The sequence below is a fragment of the Camarhynchus parvulus genome, chromosome 3 (genome assembly GCF_901933205.1).
Source record: "Camarhynchus parvulus chromosome 3, STF_HiC, whole genome shotgun sequence".
Classification (NCBI taxonomy): Eukaryota; Metazoa; Chordata; class Aves; order Passeriformes; family Thraupidae; genus Camarhynchus; species Camarhynchus parvulus.
Genome location: NC_044573.1, coordinates 107218134 through 107242318, shown reverse-complemented (window position 1 = coordinate 107242318; position 24185 = coordinate 107218134). Strand labels below are relative to the sequence as shown.

Sequence of the window (24185 nt, the reverse complement as noted above, 5' to 3'; positions counted from 1 at the left end):
ATAGATGCATTAATACAACACAGCCCTCCTGAAATGCATTTCATTTAGTGCTTTATTTCAGTTTTATGAAGGGTTGCCAGAAATACATAAAAAGGAGTTATTTTAATGTCTTTTGGAAATCAGGTACACGGGGCGGGAGGGGGAAATCGGAGAAGCCCTTGAGCTCCAGATATAGAATACCTCTTAAGAAGCAACCAGGCTGTTTTGGGGACCAACACAGAAATCATGGGGATTACAAGACTGGTATAAATTTATGAGTCTGTCTGTGTGTGAGAACAAGCAGGAAAAGCAGACAAGATGCAACACGTGTGCGCAAACTTGGCACCAGAGAAGGACTGGTATCAGCATTTTATCAAGGTGAGGAGAGCCTGAAAAACTTCCTTTGGGTCACTGAAGGAGGCAGAAAAGCACAAAAGTAAAGAAATCCTGTGAAGAATTTGGGTCAAAGCCTGGAAATATTACTGAGCTTAACATGTAAATTCGCTTTGCAGGACCTTTTCACAGTTTGATTAGAAAAAATAATAAAAATCAGAGGGCTTGAATGATGGGAGCTGTGTTGTTGCTTTCTATTAAGATAAAGTGCTGAAGTGCTCATTTGTTCATAGACTGGAAAGTAAAAAAAAAAAAGTTGATTTGGATTTTAACAACACTGGGGCCATTTTGACACGGCAAAGCTTTACTAAGGTGTGTTAGAGAACTGCATCTCAGGGGGCTTTGTGATCAAATCTCTTTTCTGAGCACATCTCCTCTCATGACACCGTACCTATGACATTTCTGATGGGGTGCATCAGAGTCACTGAATCAAAGAAGAATATGTACTAAATCATGGAAGATGACTTCAGCCAGTGAACACCACCATTAATAAAATATAGATACATACAGAAGAGGAAAATCATAAACACTTCAAAAAATAAGTCATGAAATTATTCTTGAGAGGCACTCTCAATAATACCCATTTACAAAGAATCTTTAAGTTTAAGAGAGTCAGAGAAAAAAACCCTATCAACTCATCATTCTACATTTATGTGTGTAGTGGCAATCAAGTTATGCAACAAACGGCAATGACATGTTGTAAATGCAATCAGTTAGATTAAGTTCTACCCTTAGGTATTATTAGATAAAATTACTGGCTTTGGAACTGCAAAACACAGCTGGATACACTTTGAATTGCTTCTGTTCCAGTGTAATAATTTCCAAGTCTTAAGTTTAATATAAAAATCATGCCAGGAATACATGATGCTGATTAAATTCCTCAGATATACAAAAACCAGATTTTTTAAACTCATAGCTCCAGATATACATATATATGCCTGCTACCACATCTAGATGAGTTTTACTTCATGTTAGCAACACAGATGAGCAAAAAAATGGGGAGAACAAGAGACAAGGAAGGAAAGGGAATAAGGAAATTACCACATGAAATTTTACTGTGCCAAACAAATCACTTCAAGCTACTTACAAAGTACCTACTACAGCACTTCAGGTACTGGCTCTCATTTCCTACATCATGTAAGATTTATCGACTGAATCCAGCACAAAACCAAACCCTTCCTTATCCCAACTGATTCTGCCTGACTTTAAATCAACCTTAGCTAAAAAAAAGTTCATCACTGAAACCTTCTACTATTCATGTACAAAACTAACACATAAAATCACAGCCCTTTAACATCTGCCTAACTCTGCTAAAAAGGAGTCATTTGAAAAATCTACCAGAGCTCCTAGCTGAACAATGGAAATACTACTAACAAAATAATATCTCTGTTACCCTTGCAGCGCTGCTGGGATTATTTCGCTCATATCTGCTACATTTTGAAGAATTATGTGCCACACAAGAACTACATGATATTGTTGCTGTGATGATCACGTGTTGTCCTACACAATCCTTACACAGCCTTCCATTAAACCCTATTTAACAGGCAGGAGGATTTGATAACAACATGAAATCCTGGAGCAGGGGCAGACGTACTTCCTGCTGCTCTCCTGGAAAGGGTCCCTGTGTATTTTTGGGATGTTATGTCAAATGATCCCAGTGACATTTGCTGTTCTGGATTAGCCTCAGCAGAGCCATGTATTGCCAATAAAAGTTTCCTGAGGACAGTGGAGGCTTCACCGTCATTGCTGAGCCACGACACAGCAACCAGTGAGCCTGACTGGATGGGAGCTGCTAGAGATGGAAAAAGAGCAACCTGCAGCTAAACATAGAGCACCCAGGGCACACTGGTGGCTAATTCTAAGTACCAGCAATAATAATTACAAGTATCACCAGTTCTTCATGGTTAAATTAAAACACAGTGTTTACCCAGTTTGATTGTGTGGCTCAAAAAAGCCAGAAAAAAGGAAGGAGTTAGCAAGTGGAGTTTAAACAAGATCTCAAATACACTTAGGCAGGCCTAATTCTGCTGCCACTGAACTCAGCAGTACAAAACTGACTTGCTTTTGTGGCCACGAACCAAGTTGAATGTTTCTGAATTCTTATTTATTCTAATAGATCCCATTTATAGAAAGTATGCATATTCAACAAAGCATTGAAATATGTTTTATTTTAATCAGATGTTTTGATCACAAGTAACATGTATATCAATACCATCAAGTTTAATAAAAAGCAAGTAGTCACAGCTGGTTACAGAGGAAAGCCCCCAAACCATGACAGATCACGGTATCATTCACCTTTAACCATAAACTAAGGATGAGACTGTGAACTTAGGCAGGAGACACAGCTGGAAATCCCTTCTTAACTTGAGAAGCAGTTTCCCCGGCAATCCTAACAGCATTCCAGACTAGGTTCAAGGTGGCTGGGATAGTGAATGTATCCCTGCCAAGTCACTTTATAAACTTGGCCTGCTTAAACAATTTACTGCCTGTCTCTAATATTCCCACCAACAAGGCCCTTGTCTTGACGCAAAACAAAACCTCCAAAAGCTCGGAGACAAAACAGACACACAGACACACAGACGCTGGGTTGTATAACTCAGGCTAAAGCTTCTTTAAAGTATTGTTTCTCTTATCACAAGGAAAAACAAGCAACATGTAATTTTAAAACATTTGCTAGGTGGTTAAATGGCAATTTATTGAATTATTTTTTAAATATGTAATTTTACAGCAAAGATAATTCTTGCCAAGATGGATGTTTTTTGTCTGACTATTTTTAAATTATTTTATTGAAAATGCTTAATAAAAAAGAATCAGAGAAGCAAAAATAAGAGCAGTCCAGATAGCATTTCTCTGATTTAAGCAGGTCAGAAGTGGAGTTGTTACTGATTTGTCACTCTGGTCACTCCTGATTTGACAAGATCTTAGCAGAACCACTACACTGAAATACTGCGTGGAACTTTCAAAACTTATTTACACGTGTTTAAACAAACCTAGTAAAATTATTTTCCTCCCTGGTGTCCAGACTACTGGTAAATCTTGTAAATTTTGTAACCTTAATAGCAAAGCACAAGGCCAGGATGCTGGAGGAGGAGACTCAGGCTGCTGATCATGCACTGCCTCACCAGAAGCAGTTTGAGGAGACACAAACCATGGTGCTCATCACCTGCTTGGCAGCTCCAAAAGGTAAAAATTCAAGATACACAGTAAACCCTGTGCTCCCACCACTTCCAGGGTGACAGCTGAAAGTGTCAGAGACTGCACACACTGTACACATCTGCTTTGTAGGGTGGTTGTGGCTTTTTCAAAATGTGAAAAGCTTGGCAACAAAAAAATGTTATGGTCAGTCTTGGAGCACCAGACAGGTTGGACCAGATGTTTCAGTGTCATTATTCTTCCTTGTGCTTTTTTTATCTTTGTTATTTCCTTTTTATCTAGAAAGTTTAGCTAAACATAGGAATGATTTTGTATGAAAGCCAAGCTGAGCTCAGGAAATACCCACACTTCTCAGGAAACAGAAATTAACTTAGAGCCCTCCATTTCTGATTCTGATTTCTAATCATCAGCAAAAACAACTTTTTGAGGGCAGTCTATGAACCAAATACACTGCAGAGCCTGTCTTGTTATAAAGGGTTAAAAGGTTCCTACCAAATTATGTTCCCCTGTTTGCAAAGCCAGTACTGGTTGTGATAACCCTGAAATTCTGAAACTGAAATCAGTTTTCTTATCAAAACGACTCTCTTATATTAAAACCACAAAGGGCTTAACAGTGGGGAATTATTGCTTGTAGCAGGTGTAACACTTTTATTTATATCTTCCTTTAAGGCTTTGTTACAACACTTCACCAAAATCCAAACCAAGGCTGGTTTGAAATCACCTTTCAAGCAGAAATAACTTTAAAAATCCAGAAAATGCACCCAAAATGGTCAGAACAAAAAAAAAGAGGCAAAACCAAGACCCCACCCAACTTGCTCCTCCCTGAGATAATTTCTGGGATAATTGTGTCCACAAGAATGGCAGCAACACCTTCCTGAGAGCAGCAGCTCCTGGGGCTTTGATGGAGCACACTGCTGTGGATGACTGCTCTGTCCCGGCAGCCAGGCTCTCTGACTGACCCGATCACTCAGAACAGTAAGCTTGGTACGAAATCTTGCCATCACTTTTAGACATAATCCTAATGGGCCCAGTCAGCTGGAAGATGGGGACATGTCAAATGTCTGAAGTAGAGACTGTGGAAGTTCAAGGCCTCTGAGGTCTCTTTTGATTTCTACACTTGCAGCACCTTCACATTTCCCTAGAAGGGTGCTCAGTGTGACTGTGGGTGAACACTGAGAAGTAAAGCCTTACAGGTTTTAAACAAAAGCCCTTGCTCACCTTATCCTAGAATGGTTTGGGTTGCAAGGGACCTTAAAGGTTATGTCATTCCAACTCCCCTGCCAAGGGCAAGTACACCTTCTACAATACCAGGCCGCTCAGAGCTCCAACCAGCCTGGTCTTGATCACTGTCAGGGATTCACAGCTTTGGGCAATCTGTCTCAGGACCTCACCACCCTTAAATGCAGAATTTCTTCCTAAAATCTAATATAAACCTAGCCTCCTTTAGCTTAAAGCCATCTCCCTTTATCCTGTTTGCCCTTGTGGAAGGTCTCTCTCTATCCCCTTTAGGTACTGGAAGGTTCTATAAGGTTTTCCTGGCGCTTTCTCTTCTCCAAGCTGTCTTCATAGCAAATGTGTTCCAGCCCTCTGATCCAAGTGGTGGCCTCTTCTGGACTCATTCCTGTGGGTTCACATCTTTCTTCTGCTGAGGAGCCCAGAGCTGGATGCAGCAGAGCAGGTGGGGTCTCAAAAGAGTGAAGTAGAGGGGCAGAATCACCTCCCTCAACCAAGGACCCTCTGATTTCGGTTCAGCCCTGGATGCCAATGAACATACTCATAATATTAATCCATCAGTGCCACAACAATGACTCCTTCTAGAAGCAGCTGCCTGCCAGCCTACCATACATTCTCCTACCACCATGATATCACCATCTTTTCTCTATCAGAAATAGGGGTTAGGATATATCTTGTTATAGAGTGTTTCTAAGCAGGAAGATTTTTTAAAATGAAATGTACTTTGGTTCACTTGTGGGTTTGCTTTCTAGACTGCATTCTGAGCAACGCAGTCCTCTTTGCATCATGTTTTGTTTTCCATGGGTACAATGTATCTCCCTTCAAATTAACTTTTGATATTAGGTATTATTTTGATCCTGAAAGACAAGGAATGTACATCCAAACACCTGTTTCCATTGCAAACAGAAAGAAGCCACAAAAGTCCTGTGGTCCTCCCTTATGGGTTTTAATTGTATTACTTCACGTAATAGGAGCACTATTTCAATTTTGTCATTATGTTCACGCATACAGGTGCAAGGTTGCCACGAAAAGCTAAATACACCTTCCAGCAGGGTGTCATTGTCATTTATACAGAAGCACTTTGCTTCTCCAGCACACAGAGGATGAAATCAGCCTGAGTTACAACAAGCTGGGTTAAGCACAGAGCAGCACTACCTCCCAACGTTCCCTTCCCCACGTCTCACGGCACCACGCGTCAAACCCTTCTCTGTGGCAGCCTCCCCCAATTCCCTGTCAAACAAGTTTAGAGAGGGAATTGCTGCTGGAGAGTTTCAGTGTTCAGCAAAGGCCTGCTCACACAAGCTGCACATCTGATCAAGGCAGCACCACCTCCCTGGCAGACCTCATTGCTCCCACCATCGCTCTCCTTGTGTCCTGCCCCAGATTTGGGGGGGTTTGCTCTTAAACACTTGTTCACAAAAAAATACCTCACAGATCCAGGCTGGGGCACCGTTAGAAAACAAGTGAAATCAATGGGGATGATAACAAATAGGTGTGATAACCACTTAACCTGTCCCTGCCACAGCAGCTCAGCTGTGTCCTGGTGGTGCCCAGCCTGTCTGTGCAGCTCCCGAGCCAGCCTGCATTAGGTTACAGAGCAGCTCTTTTGGTTACAGCCCTGCTCCCTGCTTGTCTGTCTGAGACTCCTGCTTGACAAACAGCAAAGGGAAATAGAGCAATTGTGTAACACCTTTCTTTTTTTAACCTGAGACAGAAAATGCTTTTATTGGGGTCACCGTGGCTGGTGAAAAACAGCCCTTTCTGGCTTTTTTGGGCTTGTGGAAGATACAATTTCCAGCAGGCCACATCTACTGCCCTACATTTTCTCACTCATTGCTGCCTTTTCTGTGTGCTCCTTTCAGGGAATGCAGGACAGAACTCTTTTCCTTGGGTGAAGTATCACCTCTATAAACCTCAAATTAGGAATTGCTCATTGATCTAAACATCCTCTGCTGTTAGAAGTTGCCTCAAGTGTGGTCCAGTATATTTACATTTGCCACTTGTCCCAGTATCTCACAGTCCTCCAGAAGTTTCCACTTTTCTGTTCTTTCCTGCTTTAAAACTGGCAGAATAAGTCTCTTCTTTGCAGAGTATCTCCTGGATCGGCCTTCCTGTCTACCTCCCTTACTAATATTCTAATCTTTGCAGTCACCCTTCAGAAAAGTTTTCACCTGTTCATGATTCTCTTATATTCTCCTATTTTTCAGCTCTCAGCTTGTCTCTCCTTTGGATGTTCTCTTTTTATTTTTGAACTTCTGAGGTGTAAAATTTAATACTCTGGTCACATGCTTTACTATAGAACCTTTTAAACTTTTAATTAAATTAATGGCACCTTTCCAAAACATCAAGAATCGCAATTTTTCAACCTAAATGGAAAGTCTCCAGGAAGATACCAATTAATTCTTCTGTTCCAGCTCTGAGTTTTATGTGAGTCTCTATGCAATTCTGTAATATGCATTATGCAGGAAGTCACATTACTAAAAATGTTCTTTCTGGAGTTATAAATCTTCAGGTGGTGGCATGGCTTGGTTTAATGCAGTGCTCATTTTCCCCAGTATCTTATGGATCCAGAGCTTCACACAATGAATCTGAGCAATGACCTTCACTTTAACAGCTGATGCAGTGAAAGAACCACATATCACAAACATCCATGTCAGCCTCAGTGAAATAGTGCAAGCACTAAAACAAATCAGTAGCTACACATTTCCATTCCAGCACACATTTGACTGATGACAGAGTACCAAACAACATCACAAACCTATTTTTTAGCCCATAAACATCTCCATTAAACACAATTTGGTAGAAACAACTTGTAAAAAGTGAGGTGTCTGGTTGTATGGAGTCATGCTGGTCCATTTTATTACATTAAGCTCTCTGTAAAAAGTATCTATGGGGCTCTTATGAACCTGAAGTTCTTGTCAAATTTGTTTGCTACGGAAAGAGACCTCACTGCTGTCTCAGTCACACCTGCACCTGAACTGACTGGTTTTGGAAGATGTGTGAAGAGACTGTGTATACACATCATGGATGTGGCTGACAGTTCAACTTACAGCCCAAAATATCCATCAGGGAGTACAAAGCAATTACATACTCTCATCTTGACAGAAGGGAGGGGTTGGAATTTGCTTTCCTAATCATTCAGGGCTCTGTTTGCTAAGGGTCTGAGGTAACTCCCACATCTTTATAATAATCCAATGGATTTACAGGAATGGATTAGGCTCAGAGAGACCAAACACATGCAAGCGTTCTAGGCCAGACTGGACAAGATTTTAAGCAACCTGATCTAGTGGAAGATGCCCCTTGCCCATGGTAGGGGGATTGGAACATGACCTTTGAGGTCCCTTCCAAACCAAGCCGTTCTATGATTTTACATGGGCATAGGGGATCTCAGCCTCAATGTGTGTAGAGGCCTTAAAACACTCTGAACATCAAAAAATCTGAGCCCTTCACTGAGACAGAGTTTGCATGAAGTTTGCTATTAATAAGGTTGTATGTGTCATGGGTTTCAACCATGCCACTGATTCTAATGGTAAGGTTTTCACAGCCCAAGACAAACAGTCATACACAACTTGAAACATTCTAAAACCCTGCCACATAAAAGGTGTGGTATTTTTTTTCTATATTTTCAGTAAATTGCTTTCTGTTCTCAGTTACTCTTCTATAAAATCAGAATGAGCTTCAGTCTGAGGAAACTGACAGCAAAAACTTGATTAAGTTTTTATTGGTTTAGGAAAAAAAGGAAGCATTGCAGTAAATAATCAGAAGACTGACAACTTATCTCAATCCTTATTGTTTTATGGTTCATCAGCATTTCAGATCTGACAGCCTCTGCTGAGGTACCAAATCCTGGTACCCCCCCAGCTCTTCCCAAAAATGGAAAAGAAAGTCAGGATTCATAGAGCAAAACCCAAAGCCTACAGTCTCAAGTCTAAAGTTAGGACACAGTACATTGCAGGCAGCAAGCTAAGAATAACAGAACAAACGCAGGAGGAGAGAATTAACAATAAAACACAGGAACTCTGACTCTCCCTCCACAACATTACCTAATTCTAATGTCACAAAGAAGAAAGCAGAGTGAGTGTGTGTGCAGGAGATAACAGGCTGCCACAGCACCGCTTCCGCTCAGCGCCAGAAAATTAAAGTTTGATTATGCAGTAGAAGCTGAGCCGATCTGAGAGTCACACCAGTGTCCAGTTCACAGCGCAACTTACCTTCACAAAGAGCTCAATTTCAGGGTCCTTTCCTTCCCCATTAGCAGCAATAGAGTCTGTCATTTTTCACCCCCAAGGCTACCAGCTGATCTCTTGATATTGAGTGGCAAAGGGAGGTTTCAACTGCACGGCGTGTGAGTTTCCCTTCTGAACTGCTCCCACAAAGCTGTTAAAACATCACTTGTAACGATAAAGCTCGAAAGCACTGGAGTAAACAAGTTTGCAGGCAATTAAATTAATACGAATTAAGAAAAGGAAGGCAGCAGAGGAGCAGTCCCTGTTACAGTAGTTCTTCAGAGCAACAAGTGCTGCTGTGCTCTGGTACAGTATCCTCATCTGTCAGAGCGGCAGCCCTCGCTGCCTGCCCAAAATAGCCCCGAGCATAAAAAAACAGAGGGTGGGGTTAAACTCATAGGGGAGGAGACAAGCTCCTGGTACCTACGGCACAATCAGTCTCTGAACAAATAATTCTGCTCTTCCCTGTTTTCAGCGTTTCTGTTGTTCCCTCCCTCATTCTACAGCGGGGAGCACCAGGGACAGGGAAGAAGGAAGTCCTGCAGCCGGGCTGGTTTCGTTGCTTTAAGCAACAGTGATGTTTTTTTCTGCTTTTTCTGATGGGTGTTTGTCCTGCCTGTAGCTGTTCAAAGTCCTAACATTGTTATTGCTAAGAAAGGTAAGAGAAAAAGAGCCTGTGCACTGGCTGTTGGATCAATCAAGGAATGGGAGGAAAAGCAGAGCTTTGCCTCAGCAGCCCCCACCATGTGTGGGGTACAAAGTGGTAGAGAAGGCAAAACTGAGTGCTCGGGTGAGAGAAGCACCTGTGATGTGACCACTTCTGATGGAGCTCAGGAGCAGAGGATTGGGAATCTTTGGGTCCCATAACTATTTCTCAGCATGTTCCCTCGGGATGCTGGTTGTAGAGGGAGGACAGGGGGGCAATGATTTGCTGGGTGGAGCATGGGAGGACAGTTCAAGGGCCTCAGCCTGCTGCTGACATGCTGCTGTCATCCCTACTCCCTTTCCTTCGCCCTGCATTCCTGGCGTGACTCACAGGGCACCGCACAGCAGCCCAGAGCATGAGGTGGCACCTATAGAAAGTCCTGACACAGCCAAAAGGCACGAAGGGAGGGAGTGCTGGCACAGGTGGGGACAGCAGGCAGAGGTGAAGGGGTCAATGGCACCTCCTCCCCATCCCCATCCCTGCCTGGAGGGACTTTGTGTCCTCCTGCCCTCGGGAAGTCTCTTCCTACACTTCTGCCCCGATCCTGTTTCAGGAATGCCAAAGCTCTGGCTCACAGGTTGTTGGCAGCTCAAGCTGCCAGACATGAGCAGTTTTACCTTCCCCTTCTGACACAGAGATGCCTTTTGGGGAGGGTTTTGACATGATCAAACACTCGCCTTTCCTGAAGGTGCTCTTAGCTGTGTGCTTCTGTGATGACCTGCAGTTCTCTCTGTAGGCATTTCACACAGCTCCAGAGCAGTCACAGCCAACACCTCCATGGCCCTTTGGGTAAGTTCTATGGGAATTTTCCCAAAACAGCTGCTTCATGTGCACTACATGAAGGACTGAAATGGTTAACAAGTAAATCTCATTATGCTGTTGCAACTGTAATTACAACATAATCATCATCATAATTACTGTAAAATTATGCTTATGGTTTTTAGATCTAATTAGCACTCATTCAAATAACTGGAAGGTTAACTATAAGAGAATTAAGTGTTATTACTCCTTTGATTTCAAATTTTTACATGTAATTTTTGGACTAGGCAGATTAATTACCAAACATTTAGGGTACAATTATTCTTAAGCCTACCGGTAAGTTTCCAAGGACATGGGCTAAGTGTATTTACATGTGACAGAAAGAATAATTGCATTGTAATTATGCATTACTCTTATAAAAGTCTGCCAAAAACTTAAGAGTAATCACTGTATCTCTAAAATGCATCCCTAAATAACACATTATTAACTGTACAATTTTAAGCTTTTGGGATTTGCAGAAAAATTGTTTTGCTCTAGCACCTCATGGTGAGATAATTTCCCTTTAATAAGGGATCTTGGGAACAATAGGAAATGGATCATCTTGACTGAGGTTACCTGTAGCTCACTGAAAACATTGTTTTTCAGCCTCACTGAAAACATTGCTTTGATATAGGCAAGTGGTTTGAACAAGTTATATCCCAGGACCATTAGCTCTGGAAGAGAAGATACTGCCAGCTATGAGCACAGTAATGAGGTAATGCTGCTAATGCTAAACCAAAGGGTAGAAATAAAATCAGCTTTCCAAACATCAGCACTTACAAGTTGTGATGCATGTGACCTATTTAAATGTCTATTTTAGAGTGAAAAAATATGCCCTAGAAGTGTCTAATTTTTTCCACTGAGCCCAGGGTAATGAGATAAACATGTAATGGTCAGACAAATCCTGCAGTAATTTTTAAGTAGAAGAAATCTATGGCTTTAGAGCCTGATTTCTGTGCCTGTGCCATCCCTCACTCCAGAAGTTGTGTGTGCCTTGTGCTTCTGAAAGTCAAACCCTAGATGTAGCAATTTCAGTAGAGCCTCAACGTGTTAAAGCATTCAAATCATTCCCTCCCAATTATTGTCTGGGTTTAGTGGTGTGTTATAATTGGTAATTAGTTTGCAGATGAAGATTATTGTTCTGAGGTTCAGCAAAGCAGAAGGGAAACTTTGCAATACAAAGGGAGCAAAGGTGTCCTGCAGCCATTTCCATCCTAACCCAGATATAAGCTGCTGCAGGGATGGGCCAGATCCCACCTGGCTCTGGGTTTTCTGGGCAGTGCTGCCACTGGGAGGTGCCTTCCCCATCTGCTTCCACCTCACCCCCTGTCCCAGGACCTGATATGGGGTGTTCAGAGGCTACAGAAGTTGAGGAATAAATACCACACATCTGGTGTTCCAGCTGTGCTCTTAGGTATCCATGGAAAGAATAAGCTAGTCCACTTAAAAAAAAAAAAAAAAAAAACCCTCTGCTTTACAAAACTACCCCCATGGAATCCCTAGGAGAGACCAAACATAACAGACAACATAACTTGTTCATATAATGCTGTTTTTTTAGAAAAGAGATTCTGGAAGCTGAATTTAGGATAAACATTGTAGAAGGCAGTGAGTAGGAGGAAATATATATAGACGCATATATATATACGCTGCTTTAGGAATCTATTCATGCATTTACTGCTTTTCTGTCATATAAAACTGACTTATTACTTACATCTGGGTGGAACCTTTCTGACTATAATGGTTTTTAGTGTCTACACAGCTCTTTTGTGTATTGTATGAAATCAGCTCTTTCTTCAGCCAAATTAAGGGTAAGATACTGATAAATAATTAGTACACTCTCATTTTACTGCAAAGAATGAGTCACTTAGTTTGGCCTATCATTTTCTCACAAGTCAGAAGTAGCAGAGGCTTTGAGTTACACACAAGAACATTAGACACTGAATTACGAACTCCTCATAAGCCAAGTCATTACAGTTTGAGGTTTATGAGATATAGAAATGAATATGAGCACATTATCCCATTAATAAAAGAAGAGGACAGCTTCAGAAAAGGAACAGCCACATCCCTACATAAGACTCTATTGTAGGTGAGCCCTGATGCACTATCAGCTTTCACAGGCCTGATCCAAGCTTCACTTCCAGCAAAGATTTGTCCCGAGGGGGTGAAGCAGAGGCCAAGCATCCAGAATGTAACTCTATCAGTTCTCCAGCACACTGCTACGTTACCAAGAAGGATCAGAGCACAAAGCACATCCATCCCCCAGTGCTTCCATCCAGCTCCTTCCATCAGAGCAGGTATTGCAAGTTTTATATGACACAGGCAACATTTTTCATTGTTGGGATGAAAAGATGTAAAAGTTTGGTGCAGCTGCAGTAAATGCAGTAAATGGTATTCAGGGCTATGATTTTATCAGGGAATTATTTAACTGCTTAGTTGTCAAAAAACCCCACACCTAAGCAGCAGCCAGGGTGGTTTGAACAGGTTATGGAAACATCTCTTCCAGCGACAGTTCTGAATTACTGGCAATTTCCAACCGCATTTATTGGATGCTAGTAGTTTTGCAACACACTTAACAACTGCAAGGAATCAATCCAGTAATTTTTATTTTCTTTTGAGTTACAATGTGTCACTATTGATTTCTTGTCTGAATTTCAGAAAAATCAGAAGATTTGTCTCAGATATTTGGGGCCAGACAGCAGGTCTTCCCATTCCCAAATGTACAAGACATGCAAGGACATACAAAGCTCTTCTCATCAGCCTCATGCCAACACTAGGCGAGCAGATACTTTCCCTTAACTCTAAAGATGTACAGTACCTCAAAATGTGTTGGTTTGGTGGAAGAACTTTGATTTTGTTCCTTTTTGTAAATTTTCCCACACTCAAGGTAATGGAAGAAAAGACATCAAGAGATACAAAAACAGCTCTGCAGCCTGAATGTTCCAATAAAAGGGATGGGATGGAAAAGCCTAGAGCAGAAAACTTTGCACTCCATTAACTGGCCAGTTTGAGGTAACCCCCTCTGCACCCACCCCCAGATATTATGAATCCATCACAGCCATGAACTACAGCAGCCCTCCTTTATCTTTTTATTAAAAAGCATTATTTTAGCTCTAAAATGATCTTGCTGAAACTCTTCTGTTTAGCAGAGTGAATCAGTTCAGACTGGATTTTTGCAAAGTTCTAGTCCAAAACCATGGAATTATTTTTATACATAATTATGTTTTCATGTGGATGCAGCATCAAACTTTGCTGTAACATTAATAAGCATTAACACCTTCAAGAGAAAAGCTGAAGAGAAAAACTGAACCTGCTGTTCAGTGTGAAGAGGGATTGCATTATGGATTATGATCTCAGTGCTCACATAGAGACAGCCTCAGGTACCCCTTTGTAAGGAAGTGGCTCTGAAAAGGTACAAAATCATCTCCTAATGCTGCATTCAGTACAGAGGCTTCTAGAGGGCAGTGATTTATTTCACTATCATTCCAAAACTGACATTTCAATTAAAAACAAAAGATACTTCCAACCAGGACTGAGACTGCTCTGGAAAGTGGTATTGTAGGAGATACAATGGAGAGCATGACAGATTGTCCCAAACTGTGGGCCCTATGGATAATGCAGCTGATAAAAGGAGAAATGTAGAAATCCTCAGCCCTTGCTTTTCAAAATGAATCCTCCATGCTATCAAGTGTGGTGGAGAAAAACAGCACCAGGTAATTGTGATGTACCCATTGATGTTGACTCACTACTGTCATAGAACTAAAATTATATTATTTTACTTCCAAGTCTGCAACAGAGTAATGCCTATTCCTGTCTTGTTTTACAGGAGTTCATCATGCAAGTCCCTTTTTAGATTATTTCTGTTCACTTCTTTGTATACTTCTTATCATAAATTAAATCTAAATTAATTAAGATTTGAAGTATGGACATGCAAAGTAGGATTAAATCACTCCTCAAACAAAAAACCAGTGCACAACACACTATTTAATCCTGATTTATGAATTATTATTTACAGAAGGTGTTTAAAATGGCATGTACAACTCATGCACATCTCAGGCTAGGCTTCAATTGCTCCCAGGAATTAAGGCTCAAAGAATACACAGTTGCTGCTGATTTCATTGGACACATTAGTGTTTCACACTGTTGTTTAGCAAACAATTTGGCTGAGAGCTGAAATTACTTTCTATGTTCTGGTGCACATTATTTCTAAAAGTTGAAGCCGTCAGCAGCTCAGTTTGAAATTACTCATGACTCAGGCTATTCCCCATGGGTTTACACACTGGCATCAGTGCCCCTACAGGGCAGGTAGTGTGCATGGATCTGCACTGTGGATTTCAGAATCCTCTGCAGTGTAGGTACTGTTTGGCTTAAGAAAAGGGCCTCTGGATTTTTGCTCCCTGATAAACTCACACTGGATCAGTGTGAAATAGCAGAGCTCAACATCCCTACATCCCTATGTGGCAGCAAAGTTTAACCTCTGGTGATGCCTGTGGTCAATGGCAGTGCTGCTAGCCTGGGTTAATGGAGCTGGCTGACCTTGAGCCTCTCAGTGAACTGAAGAACTCTTCCATTCTCCTTAATAAATTGCCTTCATTCATTTTTCATTTCACCTTTTGGTACTTCTGTGATAAACTTTCCACAAAGTTTGCCAGCTCACTTGCCTTAGTGCATCACCTCAAGCTGTTATGAAGTGAACAGCAGGTTCTTTGTTCTTTTTTCCTTCCTAAGAACTTCAAAGTGAGAGTTCAACATCTTGCAGCACCTAAAGTTGACTTGCTGATAGTCCATTTTAGGTTTGGTTGGGTTTTTTTTGCTTGAGGATCCTTTTCACTGCAGAGTTAATGCAAACAACCAGGATGAATTGAAGCAAGGTAGTGAGTTAAGTACAGATGTGAACTTCTCTTCTGCAAATGCTCTTTTACATTAGCAGATTTTTGCTGGTGACCAGCAAACCCAGCTCATTAGGACTTCAAAGAACATGTCCCACATCCTTAAGTGAAAGATGGTTGTGGTAATTCTTGAAAAGGTGGTTGGCTTAAGACCAACAGTAAATTTTTAGTGAAATTCAGCACTGAGCACAGTCTAAATAACAGTGGTGCCTTGTTTAAGTCTGTCAGAACTGGGAATACTGGGTAGTCTAACTAGAAAGACATAAGGGGGGGGTTTGCCTCTTAAATGGAAGATTTTCCAAAAAAATTCCATCTTTTGCCAAAATTACAAGTTTTCACAGAGCATGTAGCAGGTATCACTTTTATAAGAAAAGTGTGGACCCTTGGCCACTGGCTGCAACACCTGGGAGCAACCTCACAGACCACCAAAATGTCAAAGCCCCGTTTGTCTTTGCAGTCTCACTGCTCTGGCACAACTCTGATGCAATTCTGTAGAAAATGGACTAGGCTTTCCTGTGAGACCTACATCAGCTGGAAAAGTTCTAATGAGATATGGACCCCTTTACTCATTATTGGCAACTTCTACCCATTTCTAGCCGAGCAGCAAGTCAGAGTTGATACCAGACTAATTAATAAATATATATAAAGGTATCTCATGATGTTGAGAGAAAACTAGATTCACCTGCGGAGGGTGGCAGCAAACAGAGACTCTCCAGTTAAGCCTTGCCTATAGGTTCATGCAGAAAATTGACCTTCAGAGAGGAAAAGCAGAGCTCAGAAGGGTGACGTTGTGTGTGTTGTGAGGTTTGACTCCTCTCAGCTCTGCATCTCAACTAGGTGGAAGTCACTGTGAGGGAATTTCTGTCATCTCTGACCATGCTGGGTCTCCTGAGCAGAAAAAGATGACTTCAGGGTACAGAATTATCAAACCAACATGCTCTGCAATTCTCTCATATGCCATGAGAGATCTAGCAATTAAACAAGAAATTAAAAGGAAATGGAAAGGTAATTACAAGGTAAAGCCCTTTTTAGAGAACTAAGTATATAGAATCAAAAGTGAAAGTAAGTTAGCCAGGTCATCTATCACTCTCCCAAGATATTATAAACCTTGTAATTTATTATTGTAAACCAGAAAAAAAAAAAAAGCTGTAATGAAAATGAAGGGGAATCCACACATAAAAACTTCATAGTGCAAAGCTTCATAAAATCAAAGAGGAGGACTCAGAGCCACTGGAAGTAATACATGTGGGAATAGTTTACTATTGATAGGGCTGATAGTGCCACTGATTTTTAATGCTTCCTAATTCTTTCCCCATTTACACTGTGTTTTCAAGTCAGTGTAACTTTTGCCAAACTTTAAAACGGGAGCTTTTCAACACTGGTATCTTCTTTATTTATCCAAAGGACTTCAGACACCCAAAGATTTATCTTGCAATGCACTCAGCCACTGAAGTTTCTGATTCCCCCGGCTACATCTTAAAACAAAAGCTTGAAAGTGAACAAAAATTCAAGGAAATGACTGAATTTCCCCAGAATCAACAGCAAGCTAAGAATAGACTCCTGAACTACTCAATGCCAGCTTAGTCAAACCATTGTCAAATGAAAATACGTTTGTTTTCTCAAGTGTTCAGAACTCCATAGTCTTGGAGTATACTCTCCATACAGGTGATTATGTGAATATATATACACAAGTACAACATTCTTGTACACAGTATTTTACAGGCACATTTCCAAAGACATTCCACCGGCCCACCTGTCACGCTCTGCTTGGAAAAATCTGCTTGGAAAATCTGGCCTTCAGTCTGTTTCTTTTTTTTTTCTTTTTCTTTTTTTTTTTTTTTTTATTAACATAAAAGGTACTTGGTTACCATCCCCATGAGTCACACAGTCCAGTCCTGACAAGTTAATTGTTAAGTGGAATTAGGCAGCCGAGCGTCCTTTGGTCACATCCTTGCAGGGAGTTGGAGAGCGCGGTCTCCTCCCTGGCTGGCGGTCAGGAGGGAATGCCAGGCTGGCTGAGCTGCCGCCCGGGGTTTTATAGCCGGGCTATTTTTAGCTGTTATCAGCCCGGGTGCGGGGCCAATCCGCGCCCGGGGCTGCACAGAAACTCTGCCCTGGCCAAACTTCACTCGCAGCAATCTCCCAGGGAGGGGCCAAGCAACTCTGAATTTGCTGCTCTGAACTTGGGCTGTTCTTTATTCGGCCTCCTGCAAGGCGCCAGCGCACCAAGGACGCGTGTTAGGACCATGAGCAAGTTACTGATTCAACAGATAAGCATCCTGCCTATATTTGGTGAAAATGAGTGAATTTAAGGTGCCTCATGAAGTCCAATAAGTGATGCAATCATTCAGTATGATATACATATAATCAATCTCTGGTGTTTTCACAAAGGTGGTGATTTTTGTGTCACCGTGTAGCTATGTACTGTGTAGCTGGAAACTACTTACTGTGATTATTCACAAATGCATGTGCTCACCAAAGAAAGGGAAGACAGATTGGTGCCTCTTCAAAACAGGCCACATGGTGTATAATAGACTCTTGACACTGGAACTTGTCCAGCATATACTTTTAGTAACTTTTTGGGGAAATATTACCTTGTAATAACTTTAGGCTTTGAGAAATTAATTTGAAATGGTGAGAAAAATGTATATTAAAATTAGGAAGAATTTCTAATGACATTAAGAAAAAATAAAAAATTTATACCTTTAAATTAGTTCTCCTAGTATTTCTGTTTACTGAGGACTTGCCAGTATTATTTGGGCACTTCACTGGCCATTTCTGGCTAACAGAGACCCTCTTGCAATGAGGGGCCACCCAAAGTATCAGTGTTAGAGCTAAGGATGAACATATTTATAGAACAAGTATAAATGTGGGCAAATATAAAACACTTCTGCTGGTCAGATTTTTAATCAAATAGATTTTAAATTAATCCAAAAGTGGTACAAATACAAGTGAGCAGAGGTCTGAAGAGTGATTAAATATCTATATTTCCAGATGCAAAGCTTCCACTCTTTCCATTTGCTTCTCAACCAGCCTTCAAGTTACAGGGACACAGTGCTGAGATCTCCAAAAGCACAGCAACATAGACATTTCACCTCAAATAGAATTTGTTTACTCAATCATAGATATTTTAAAACAGGAGGTTATTAAAAGAATGTTTTTGCTGCTTGTTTAGTTTAGCTATAAAAGCAGAAGCAACCTGAGACAAGATGCAGCTGTGAAAAAAAAAAAAAAGGCACCTTTGTGGAAAGAAAATATGTGCAGAATGGGATTACTATGACAACTGGCAGAAACTGAGACAAAAAGGATTGGCTGGTTTAGCCCCAAAACATCTGAGGCTGTCTAAGCCTAAACTGATTTTTAAAAGAGCTAAATGCATGAATGACTACTAATGGACCATGCTGGCACAAGAGCAAGGATGTTTTAACTGCACATAAATAAAGGTAATTTGGAAATTAAAGTGTCAAACCTTTCAAGCAGTGACATTCTGAAACAGATTTCCAAAATTAATAATAATAGTAATAGTTTATAAATAGACTTTGATCCCTTTATGAATGAAGTATTGCATGATGAGGCGGCTGTAACAGAATACTTGATTTCGTGTCCCAAAAAGTCACATCCAGTCCTATGAATTTTTTTCAGATTACCTAGAATCCCCAAAGAAACCATCTTGGTCAGTGTGCAGATTATTTCTACCTTTCTGTGCCTCATCTTTTATAAACATATAAGCAGGAAGATGATGGTTTTCTCTCAGAGGATGTGTTCTCAAGTTTTACTTCTTTAACACCTGCATGGAGCCTGCAACAGAAAATCAATTAACTTGTAAATCAAAATCCTGGTTTTGAACACTGCTGGATGTATTGAAACCAGACCTGTGCACTGACAAATTCATTCCCAGCTATCCCTGAGCACGTCATTGTAACGTCATGAACGTCACTGACGTCTTGCATTATCAGAGATGTACAAATTCACCTACAAACAGTACAAATTCACCTACAATTGTTTCACTAATTGATATGAAAAAGATCATCTAGAGATCTAAATATAAAAAACATACCTGCAGATGACAAATAAATGACTCATTTCAGAATGACACACTTCCTCCTTTTCTTCTGCTACAGAAGTCAGTATCATACAGGTCCATAACATTTTCCACAAAGAAGTAAATATTTTTTATATTGCCACAAATACATAAAAATATTTATATGTCTCATTTCAGCCACAAACAAAGTTATGAGAGGACATTGAGTAATTCTAAATGAACTAGTAAATACAGTGGCACAACAGTGGAAAATTTGCCTTTAATGCAGGGTCTTATGACCCAAAGAAACAAAGAATTTTTCTTTTCCCAATTAAAATCTTAAGCTGTGTTTGAAGCCATATCTAGACATTCAAATTCAGTATGTTCAGTTAGCTTTTTTCTTCTACTGTGGTGTCTGAAATAAAATGTAATTCTAAAACAAATACAGTTGAAAGACACATGTATGGAGATTGTTAAAAAAAAGGATAAGATTTGACTGAAGTTAGAGTGCTGGATCTCAGTCTTGGAAAGATGATAAAATATAGTAGATAATTTTATCTGGTCAATTTAGACAGTAAGTGAACAGCAGAAGTGTCCAACATCGCACTGTTTGATCAATATTGCACTTCAGTTGTTGCTGAGTGGGGACACTGAAACAAAAATGGAAATTACATAACCTGAAAAAAGAAATTCACCAATCCAAAGTTTGTTTCCAGATGTCCATTACCAGAATTCACTTCTAGACTAATCTAGTCATCCAAGATTTGTATTTAAACTGTCACTGGTAGTATTCAGTTTATTTAACTTCAGGTGACCAGGCTGTTGTTTCCAGTGAAAGTTTATGGCTTGATGCAGTTGCCTAAGCCTAGATATCCAGCAGCATTTGGAAGGATAGCTGAGGAAATCCATAAACATATATGAGACAGGATCTATGGGACACTCCAGAGGCAGCTGGAGGCCAGGAAAGAAGTTTTTAGACATCTAAACCAGCAGGGGATGCCCGTGGTTGGAAAACTGAATTAGGCGACTTAACAAGGAACCTCCCTCTACAGGTGGTGCTTGCACTTGGCCACAGGAATTAACATCCCATCATGCTATTTCAGATAGCTTTTTGTTGCAGAAAGAGCCTAGATATCCTGCAGAGGTGTAGTTAATGGCTTACAGACACACCTACAGTTGGATGAACCAAATCCAACCCTTGATATCTAAAGAAAACAAAGAGCAGAGCAGAAATGCTGCTTTCCTTTTGCAGACTCCAAAATAGTTGACATATTATCATCACTTGTTGCTCTGCAGGGATAATGCATTATTTTGCATTTGTAAAATCTTAGTCTCAGTAGAGCTGCTCTCTAGGTACTTCTAAAATAAGCAATTCAAAATAATACAAATTGCTCTGTTTTGGACAGGATTCATTTAACAGTTGACAATACTGCTCCACAGATAAATTTTCAAGGCCAGCAAAAAATCAATCCACAAATCCAAACATTTTTCACTTCAAAAATGTAGGTGCTGAGATGTTTCAAAAGAAAAAAACAGTCCATGCTGGGATGAGAGCCTTGTTTTCAGAACATCAAAGAGGGTATCACAAGATGAAATATATATAAGGAAAACAAATGAGTAAATAAATCCTGGTTTAATTTTCTCTCAGTGTGACCTTCATTATTTACATTGTGTTTGCCATTGCTGCAATCACTGTGCAGGGACAATTTCCTAGATAATCCAGGTCTGTATTTTGAAGCTGTTGCTACGCTGTGCCCGAACACTGCTGTGGCTGGAGCCGTGCACTGAGGGGGGCACAGAGCACCAGTTCAAAATGGATTCACAGACATTTCCACAGGTGTCTGAGTGAAGCACAGACTCAGTAAGGGTTGGAAGCAAGACCTTTTCCCCTTTGTATCCAAAAGATTAGGCAAACTGCTCTGCCCTGCTGCTGAAACACACGTTCTGCTCGTGACTGATAGCTGGGGGACTGGGTGTTATCTGCAGCAGAACGGCCGTCACTAGTCTTTTCACACGCACACACAGAGTAATTTGGATAGGCATAAATCCAGCTGTGAAGAGACCTACAGCACAGTTTTCCTCCTCAGAAATAAGGGTTAGTAGCTATTAGGTTTATATGTGAAAACTTCAGAGATTACCTGTCTGCTGTACCTGACAGGGTGGAGAAGGGAGCCATAAAACCACACTGGGTCTGCACAGTGGTGTGGAAGTGTTAGAGGTGTATCCTTATTTTCTGAGATAGCAGAGCAAAAGCGCTAGTGAAGGTGTCTTTCACGCTAGATTTATGTCAGAGCAGTTCTCTGACTCCAAAACCATGCTGTTTTCAGTGAGGGGTGATCAGAGTCTGATCACACCACTTAGAGAAACCTAAATTCTCACAGAAGAGAAACCTAACACTCTACAAGTCAAATAGCAGCTGCAAACTGTGCAGTACTACTGTGTTACACCTGCTTGCAAATGGGCAAAACTGTTACTGAAGCATTTTTTGGGAAACCATCAGGGCTGGAGGAACCCTACAAATGTTAAAGGATTCAAAAATACATTAAAATAGAGCAGATAAAGTGTTCTGACTAGAGAGTCGGATAAATGATGAATTAAAGAGGTGCTTGCTGTAGTAATTTTTATTAGCATTGCTATTTGCACTACCTGTACCTCCAAACTGGAGCTTAAGAATGATATAAATTAACTGGAGAAAGATTGGAAAAGGTCATAAAAATGACCCCTAAAACAAAAAAAAACAAACCACAACACACCAAACCACTCAACATTTAGAAATGATGATTCAAGCTTGAAGGAAAGCTGAAGGACTTGTTTAGTTCAAGAAAGCAAAGACTGAAGGAAATTTTGATCTGTGTCTTCTATATACATAAAGGTATTGTCTATTAAAAATAAAAATAGCATAATTCAGAGCAATTGAATTTTACTAAAGGAAAATATTGTCTCAGGACAATAATTAAGCATTGACAGAGACGAATTGGTGTAGGTGCTGAATGGGCATCACCGAATGTTCCCAAAGACACATCTGTTAGGGATAGTCTAGATAAGAGTGAGACCAGAAGGACACATTACTTGGTATTCCAGACTTGTATTTCTATACTTAATTGTACTTGTAAGCTATCTCAATCTATTTGCAGGAATAAACAACCATTAATTTAATTTTAATTATCAAAACAGGCATCACGTTAGGATATTGGCTCCCCATGAGTCATTTCCCGCTGTGTACATGTTAACTTCAGCATCTTGGTCTGTAAATCTGCCAAGACTGGAAGATTCTGAAAATAACTCTTGGATCTTTTCCTTGCTCACGTTGCTCTGTTAATGCTGTTTAAAAGGTGGATTATGAATCACTCAACCTTTTTCTAAGCTTATTATTAAGACCAAAATAATAGTTGCATATTTCCATTAGATTTATTATTTATAATATTTTTAAAGGCTAAAATGGTTTAAAAAGACAAACTACTCTAATTTTGTGTACATATGGAGAGTTACAGCTGCCACCTGGCTTCAGCCTGAATTTACCTTTCTACCTGCAAACCTTGGTGGAGAAGATATGGATGAACACCAGCCTCCTGTGCTGTATTGGAGTCAATCAGAAGACTAACTGGTTTCCATTGCTAGGAGGTATCCAGACTCCCAGTTATGCTTACAAATATCTAACAGCCCACAACTGCAAATACAGCTGTTTTCCTCTGTAGATTAGGAATGTAGTGAGAAATGCTCAGTTCTGCTCAGCAAAACACCAGTTTAACCACTAATTTCTCACTGGACATCCATGTGGTTCTGATGTCTTCAAATTATGCATGCTTAAAATTAGATTTGTCCAGTGACTTCAAGTTCTGAACCATTAATACACATTCCTAAACAGAATTTTCTCAACAGATTCCAGAATGCTTCATAAAACGAGAGAAGGCAACTTATTAGGAAGAAGCGTGATTTTCCCAGTGACACAATGAGTCTCACTGTCCCTGTGAGGAACATGGTCTGTCATTCTCAACAGTTCAGCTCAGCCTGGGGAGTCAGTAGGAAACTAGCAGAGAGTTAGTTGTGCCACCAAGTTGGAGTTCTCAGATAATCCTGGCTTAAAATCAAAGAACCACAGAATCACAGAATTGGTAAAGTTTGAAATAACAACAAGTCCAACTGTCAACAAGCACCACTGCCATGTTCACCATTTAACCAGGGCCTCAAGTACCACATCCACATGTTTTTGGATGCCCAGGGATGGTGACTCCCCTTCCCTGAGTGGCCTGTTCCAGTGCCTGACAACCCTTTCCATGAAAAAAAAAAAAAATATCCAACCTAAACCTCCACTGGCACAACTTGAGGAATTTTCTCTCATCTTGTCACTTGTTATGTGAGGGCAGAACCCAACCCCCACCTGGCCCTATTTTCCTTTCAGAGGGTTTGGAAAGCAAGATCCTCCAGCTCCCTCAGCTGCTCCTCATCAGACCTGTGCTCCAGCCCCTTCCTCAGCTCCATTCCCTTCTCTGGACATGCTCCAGCTCCTCAATTTCTTTTTTGCCATGAGGGGCCCAGAACTGAACCCCGGATTTGAGGTGTGGCCTCAGCAGTGTCCAGCACAGGGGACAGTCACTGCCCTCGCCCTGCTGCCACACCATGGCTGGTGCAAGCCAGGTGCCTTTGGCCTTCTTGCCCACCTGGACACAGCTGGGTCATGTTCAGCTGCTGTCACCAGCACCCCCAGGTCCTTTTCCAGCTTTCCAGCCACTCTTCTCACAGCCTGCAGAACTGCAGGAGTTGTTGAGACCCAAGTGCAGGACTCAGAACTT

At 40.8% G+C, this 24185-nt stretch overlaps 1 protein-coding gene across 2 annotated transcripts in view; it reads right to left on the bottom strand.

The window, feature by feature from the left end:
• The window catches only part of CLIC5 (chloride intracellular channel 5), a 68632-nt gene that overhangs the window by 40723 nt on the left and 3724 nt on the right, over nt 1-24185 (bottom strand). Inside the window, exon 1 of one of the 2 annotated variants that reach the window (XM_030945671.1) lies at nt 8970-9289. The exons of the other annotated variant lie outside the window; for it this stretch is intronic. Coding sequence (XP_030801531.1) covers nt 8970-9032 — 63 coding nt within the window. The 5' untranslated portion in view covers nt 9033-9289. Of the gene's footprint in view, nt 1-8969; nt 9290-24185 lie in introns of those variants that run through there. 2 annotated transcript variants of the gene reach the window in all.